This window comes from Manacus vitellinus, unplaced genomic scaffold (genome assembly GCF_001715985.3).
Source record: "Manacus vitellinus isolate BGI_N305 unplaced genomic scaffold, ASM171598v3 scaffold_16_pilon, whole genome shotgun sequence".
Taxonomy (NCBI): Eukaryota; Metazoa; Chordata; class Aves; order Passeriformes; family Pipridae; genus Manacus; species Manacus vitellinus.
The window spans coordinates 1393350-1400220 of record NW_021939189.1 but is presented as its reverse complement, the minus strand read 5'-3'; the positions used below and the strand labels follow the sequence as shown (position 1 = coordinate 1400220).

At 53.0% G+C, this 6871-nt stretch overlaps 1 protein-coding gene across 1 annotated transcript in view; it reads right to left on the bottom strand.

The window, feature by feature from the left end:
- Positions 1-308: 308 nt before the first annotated feature.
- Positions 309-6871, bottom strand: part of CLN6 (CLN6 transmembrane ER protein) — an 8329-nt gene continuing 1766 nt past the window's right edge. The window contains exons 2-7 of the mRNA XM_029958770.1: positions 5955-6096; positions 5149-5247; positions 3160-3348; positions 2956-3011; positions 1948-2070; positions 309-703 (exon numbers count right to left, since the gene is read on the bottom strand). Coding sequence (XP_029814630.1) covers positions 415-703; positions 1948-2070; positions 2956-3011; positions 3160-3348; positions 5149-5247; positions 5955-6096 — 898 coding nt within the window. The 3' untranslated portion in view covers positions 309-414. The remainder of the gene's footprint in view (positions 704-1947; positions 2071-2955; positions 3012-3159; positions 3349-5148; positions 5248-5954; positions 6097-6871) is intronic.

The following is a 6871-nucleotide window of genomic DNA, read 5'->3' as shown; positions in this document are numbered from 1 at the left end:
GGGAGGAGCACATTCATCTCCCTGTGCCAAGAGATTCCTGGCAAACCACTCCCCTCCCAGGCTGGGATGCTCTGTGGGGTGACAGTGGTGCTGGGGGGGTTCACCACTGGCTGGGATGTTGCCCCTGCTCTGATACAGGAGGGCTTTGGTGCTGTCCCATAAGTCCAGCATGGAACTGAGCTGTGGAATTGTGAGGGCACACAGGGAGACACCCCAACTCTGCCTCTGAAGAGCTACACTGTACCCCTATTTTTGGGGGGGAATACCCCCTCCCCAGCCAGGTCTAGTTATCACACAGCACCTCCTGCAGCCAAGGTCGGTCAGGAATTTATTGGAAATACATTAAATCTACGTTAGAAAAACTAGAATTCTATTTTTTTTTTTCCTTTTCAAATCGCTCCAAAATATCAAAACTTAGAAACTTTCCTTTGCTGCGTGGAGGTTGTTCATGTGCAGGGTGTAAAAGGCCCAGGGCTCAGGGATATAAATCACTCCAGGGTACTTCTTCCTGAGAATTTTGTCATTCCACAGCCAGGCCACCCAGCCAGCGATGAGGAGGAGGGTGATGATGAAGGAGTAGAAGAGGAAGAGCCCGTTGCTGTCCAGGACAAGTCCCTTCCTTTTTTGGTGCATCACTAAAGCCATCATGGCAAAGAAAGTGAAAATGTAGAGGATGAAGATCTGCCCCTCTGTCACCAGGTACCTGCAAAGGTAAAACTCCTGTTAGTGATGCCAGGAGGGAGCTCTGAGGGAGGGCAGCACTTCCAGCCTTAGGGATGAATCTCTCCTGGTGGTCTTTCCACGGGATATCCAGCTGCCACATCCCACAAATATCCCCGAGGTAGAGATAAAATGGGATTTTCCAAGGGCCTGCTCTACTGTGATCCCAGGAGAGGGCTCTGAGGGAGGGCAGCACTTCCAGCCTTAGGGATGAGCATCTCCCCTTTTCCCTGCTCCACATCCCCCCAAAGCTGTGCTGCTCCTGCTGCCTGATTTGTTTTCGTGACTCTCATCAGTAATTTAACACCTGGGCTTTGGGAAGAGAAGGGATAAAGGAATGTTCCCTTTATCCCTGTTCCCTTTGTCCCTCAGTATGGGAAGGGAAAGGTGCTGGGCTCTCTGTGTCTGGGATGCTCAAAGGCAGAACCAAAGCTGGATTCTGGCTCCCACCCGTGGCTGTTGTGCTCATTTATCCCAAAATTCCCCTGGACAGTGCCTGGGGGTCAGCAGGAAGGAGGAATTGCACTCCTGCCTCTTCAATCCCACACAAACCTCAGAGATCCACACTGATCCACTGAAGGGAAGTGCAGGAGGGTACCTGGGGACTGACCAAATCATCTGGGTGATTTTGCCTGTCAAGAATTAATTTGCTGGATAAAACCAGTCTCAGCAGGGCAAGAGGGAACAGGGGTGGGTGAGAAGCTGTTTGGCTGCCACCAGGCACAGCACTGGGCAAGAGGAGGCTCATGAAAATGGGAAATAAATAAGGCCTCTCTCAAAAAGGCCCTTTGGACCCCCCCAGGGCTGGAGGGGAGGCTGTGGCTGAGCATCCCCTGGGCTCTGGGTGGAGCTGTGAGAGCATCTCCAGCCACCAGGGAGCTGGGACCACGTGGATGCTCTGCAGGAACCTGGTGACCACCCCAAAGGCCTCAGGGAACTGTCTTAGGGCCCAGCAAACCTTGGAGGGGGGGAAGGCAGCAGTTCCTTCTGGAACTCTGAAACACCCCAAGCATGGACAGGATTCCTGCTGGGTGTCCCTGGAGTTGTCCCAACATCCAGAGGCTGAAGTGGCTGCGAATTTCAACGAGACTTAATTTGATTTTCCAGCCCTGCAGAGCAGAAGCTGCAGCAAGTGCTGCCCTGGGGAACAGAGAACTCTGCCTGGGGCATTCCCTGGGGTATTCCCTCTTCATCCCTGCCCATCCCTCATGGCCAGAAGCCCCTTACCAGTAGTAAAGGCTGCTGGGCCCCACCAGGAGCAGGGCAGCCACTGGCATCCTGCTCTCCTCTGCCACAGGGGTGAAGCAGCCCGTGAAATATATGAACAGGATCAGGAAAAAAGGGATGTACCTGCAAAGAGAAACAACTCCCATCAGTGGGATGACCCTGGGAAGTGTTTAAACCCCTCCCAAATCCAAACCAAGCACGTGGGCTGAGCCTGGGGGTTAATTTGGTGAAAGAGCAGAAGTAGAATCTCTTGCTCTGGGATTCCTGCTGTGTCCACAGCCCTCACAGCTGGTGAGAGGCTGTTTGTGTCCTGATTGTTCCCAGTGCTCCTGCAGGTAATGAGAACTCCCAGTCTCAGGCAGGAAAAGCCCAATTCTGCTGATTAGGGCAAACCCTGGGCTCAAGTGCTCCTTGAACAATTCCAATTGTTCCATTCCCAGGCTCTGAGAGCCTCGTGTCCTGTCCAAGCTGAGCTGCAGGAAAGCAGGATGTGCACCAGGATTTCAATAACCCCACAGAGCCCTTTTTCTTTATTTAGAAGAATGGGTTTTTTTCGCTTCACAGCACTCGAGGAACAGCAAAGAAACCAGGAAAGCCTGATGGGGAGAGATTTCCCTCTGCTCTGAGCCATCTCAGGATTACCTGGCAGCAGCCAAAGGGACAGACAGGCCTTCCTGGGGTCTCTGAGTTGGGGTGTTTGGGGGTCAAACCCCTGAGGAGCACAAAGGGGGGGTGGTCTGTTCACCTGGACATCCTGGGGAAGGATGAGCTGTTCCCTGCAGCTGCCCAACAACTGCCACATCCCAGAAATATCCCTGAGACAGAGATAAACCGGGATTTTCCAAGGGTGAGCTCCCCTGTAATCACCCTGGCCATGAGAACATTATCCCCAGCCAGCTTTCATCAGCTGTGCTTCAGGTTTTTTTCCACATTAAGCTCTGATCTGCCCAGATCTGCCCTTCCTCGGGTGATGTTCTGGGGCCTCCAGCCCGGCTGCAAATCACTCACCACATGGAATGACCCAAATATTCATCATAGTAGTAGAGCAGCTCGAAGGAATCAATCTGCAACACAGCACAGAGGGAGATTTAGAGGGGCAGGGGGAGCGGGGCCGTTCAGCAAGAACAGGCAGTTCATATATTTCCTGAGTGCTTCTGTAAAACTCATCCTCCTTAGCAGTAACCATGAGCTATAACTGTAAATCCTCTTTACCAGTGTCTCTGGCTTGAGGTTCTTGATGATGGGGTTCTCCCTGACAGACAGGTGGTGCTGGTACCCGCTGAAGATCAGGCGGTGGTTCACCGAGTCCCCGACCAGGTGGATGCTGGCCCCCATCACAAACATGATGATGCTCACGTAGATCATGGACCTGGGCAGGGTCTTGGGGGACCTCTCGATGAGCTGAAAGCACAGGGAGTGTTGGACAGCGAGGAGACACCAGCAGGGACACCCCAGCTCTGCCCTCCCTGACTTTTCCATGCTCTGCTGCTCCCGGCACAGCACCCAGAGCAGCTTCTCCACCAGAAATGAGCAAAGGTGAGCAACGAGAAGCAAAAAGGCAGAGGTTTTCTTGGGCTCTGGAGCAGATCTCCAAGGCTGGCTGTGCCCTCCAGTGGCAGGGAGAGCCTCCAGCACACTCGGCTCAGCACTCACCTCCCTCCCCTGCCTGAGAGACTTCAGAACTCCCCACAGGATCATTTTCCAAGGGCTCCTGTTGAACTGTTTGTTTGTTGGGTTTTTTTTACCAGACTCACCTCCCTGTGCATTTTCCTCTAAAGAACAAGCTGTGTTTAACCCCATATCTGGAAATATCTGATTCCCAGCAAAACCGGTCGAGGCAACTTTTTGGGCAGCAGTTGCAGTGCTGAGCTCTCCCCGCCCCATCCCGAGGCCTGGGGAGGCCACGTGGGGCTGACTCAGAGTCCGGGGCGAGCTCCTGGCTGGGAACAGGGAGCAGGAGCTCCGGGAAGGAGCTCCACACTCAGCCTGCAGGGCAGGGAACACCCGGGAAGACAAATCCCAGCTCGAGCGGTTCAGGCTCCAGAGGAGACACCGAGTATGGGGCAGCATCATCCCAACCCCAGGATCAGCCAGGGCCACCTTCACCTCCCTCTCCCCGCTGCCAAATCAGCTTTGCAGCCCTCCCCAAACAGGGAAAAGCTCCTTATTTGTATTTAATTTTGAGGCTTAACTTTCCCTTTCCCTGTAACTGCTGCACGAACGTCACGGGAGTCACAGAGGACAAGGAGAGCACAAGGTCCAGGAGGGCTCTGGTGGGATGGGAAAGGTCCAGGAGGGCTCTGCTCTGGTGGGAAAGGTCTAGGAGGGCTCTGGTGGGATGGGAGAGGACAGTGGGACACGTCCTTGGAGGGCACACAGCAAAGGAAACACACCTTGAATAACTAGTGGAATTTTTCTGTGCTGCCAGGGAAGTCCAAGACAGCAAATTTTAACCTGCTGAGCCCCCAGCCTGCAGAAGTCAGCTCTGAGGGGTCACACTGAACCTCAGAGGTTTTACATCCAAAGAACAGACTCCCCAGTACTCCTTTTTGGCCAGACCACCATTTAAAATTTCACAGACAGACTCAGGAGAGAGAAAATCATTTACATCTTAGGACATAATTCAATTTCTAGCTAATGAAGGTTAAAATATATTTATAATTGCTTTCTCGTATCTTCTGGCTGCTAAGTATTTAATATAAAAGGATTTCTAATGACCCCACAGTCTTTAACCTCCTAAATGGTTTCTGTGATCCAGTGGTTGGCAGCTGGAGCAAGATAAATTCCAGCTAAAGACACAACTCTAATGTTGAAGAGCAAGTGTAATTAAACTCTGAGCAATTTAGAAAATGTACTGTAGTTCCAGCTGTCTCATAAGGTCTTTTAAGTCAAGGATGGATGTTGTCTTAAAAATATGCTCTGGGGAGAGGGGCTCTGACTCCTCCTGGAACCAGAATTCCTGGGGGATTTGCTTTGTCTGTGCAGGAATTTGAGGTGTACTGAGGTGGTCGCTGCTTTGCACTTTAAAAAGTGCCATCACAAATTCTTCCTGGAGTGGCAAACTTTAACCTACAGCAGGCTTGGGAATCTGGGAATAACCAACCACCCTAAAAAATCTCAACCTTTACAAAACTGCGTTTTTTTGGCCCTGTTTTTACAATGGCAAGGAAAGTTTCACACCTGCCCCCCCCCCAGGGTTACCTTTAGCAGAAGAAATGGTGTGATAACGTTGTAAGCCATGTGGAAATAATCTCCAGCACTCGGTTTGTTCAGAGGGAACCACTCCAGGGGAAGGATTATCTGAGGACAGGGGGGAAAAGAAGCACATCAGCATCTCCTCACAGCCCAGCTCGTGGTCACAGCCCCATCACCGGGGGAAAGACAGGGAGAGAGAAAATCTTGGGAATGCTGCTGGTTTCTGATGGTCAGTTTGGATTCAGGCAGCTGTCAGCAGCCAGGCTGGGCAGCTCTTCTTGGAGTGAACATCCCAAAAAGCCCAGCTGGAAGTGAGTGCTCAGTGCACAGCTCAGGGTTCACTATCACTGCCTGAAGTTGTGGGGCCAAGGAAGGAATCTGGGAATCCTGCAGCAGTGGATCTCCCTTAACCCTCTGCCATGTCCAGGTGGCAGCTATAAAAAAATTCCATTTGAGGGGAATGGCCACTTCTGTCCTGCTCCAGCTGGGGAGCAGGAGCTCCAAGCTCCAGAGATACAGGCAAGGTATGGGAAGAGCAGCAGGAACCTCCCCAGTGCCTCCTGTTGTGAAAACATTAAGTTGTGGGATAGATAACATGGAACAACCTCCCCAGGTCCCTTTTGTTGTGAAAACATTGAGGGAGAGATGGCACAGAACAAGTTTCACAGGAGACCTTCCCCAGGACTGGAGCAACACCCTTGATCCCAGTTACACCAGTACATCCCAGAACAGCTCCCTCTGGAGCAGGAAACAGCCCATGGGGACCACTCCACCCCCCAAAATAAGTGGAGGCCTGTGCCCCCCTGGCTCACCATGGCGATGGGACGCCCAAAGTCCAGCACCCAGTTCTGCAGAGTGAAGTAGAACCACAGGTCCAGGTGGAACGGGGACGTCTTGAAGGTGTCCTCGCCCTTCACCGCCCCGTGCCTGGAGGGACAGAGGGACAGGGTCAGCCTGAGCCCGGGGGACGGGGCTTTGAGCACCCCAGGGCTGCGTCCCCACACAGATCCTGCACTGCCCTGGCTGCTGGAGCACCACCAGGCTTTGGGATTTATGGAATAACAAAGTTGGGGAGGAGGAGGAGGAGGCAGGACAGGAAGGCAAAAAGCTGTTACTGTCACTGACCCATCCCTGTGGGAAGACTCTTCCTGGCCGAGAAGCAGCACAAAAATCAAGGTGAAAAGTGCTGAATGAAGTGCAACTATTTTTAACTTTTCCATGACAAAGCAAAATCCCAACTCCCATGGCACCCAATGCAGCGATTCCTGGTGGTATTCCAGCACCGGGATGCTGGGGATGCACTATCACCTTCATCTCCCACTCTGCCTCTGCAGAGCGAGGCCTCATCCAGCCCTGCTGAAGTCCTTCCATGAAATGGCCCTCCAGCACCTCTGGACCGTCACCTCCCCCCGGGAAAAGGTGGAATTGCTCTCCTGGTGCCCCCGGATCAGCCTGGAGCTTGTGCCACCTGAGCCCACGGTCCAGAGTGGGAAAGGTGTCCCTGCCCACGGCAGGGGGGTGGGAAGAGATGATCTTTAAGGTCCCTTCCAACCCAAACCACCACTCCGTGATGATTCCATGAAAGCCGGTGGATGGAGGATGAGGATGGTGGTACCCGGGATGAGCTGCTGTGCCCTGGAGGAGCTGGGAATGCCGCGGCTCCCTGGAAAAGGCATCCCAGGTAAGCCAGGATGCCCTGGGCAAGGCTGAATAGGGGAATCCTACCCGA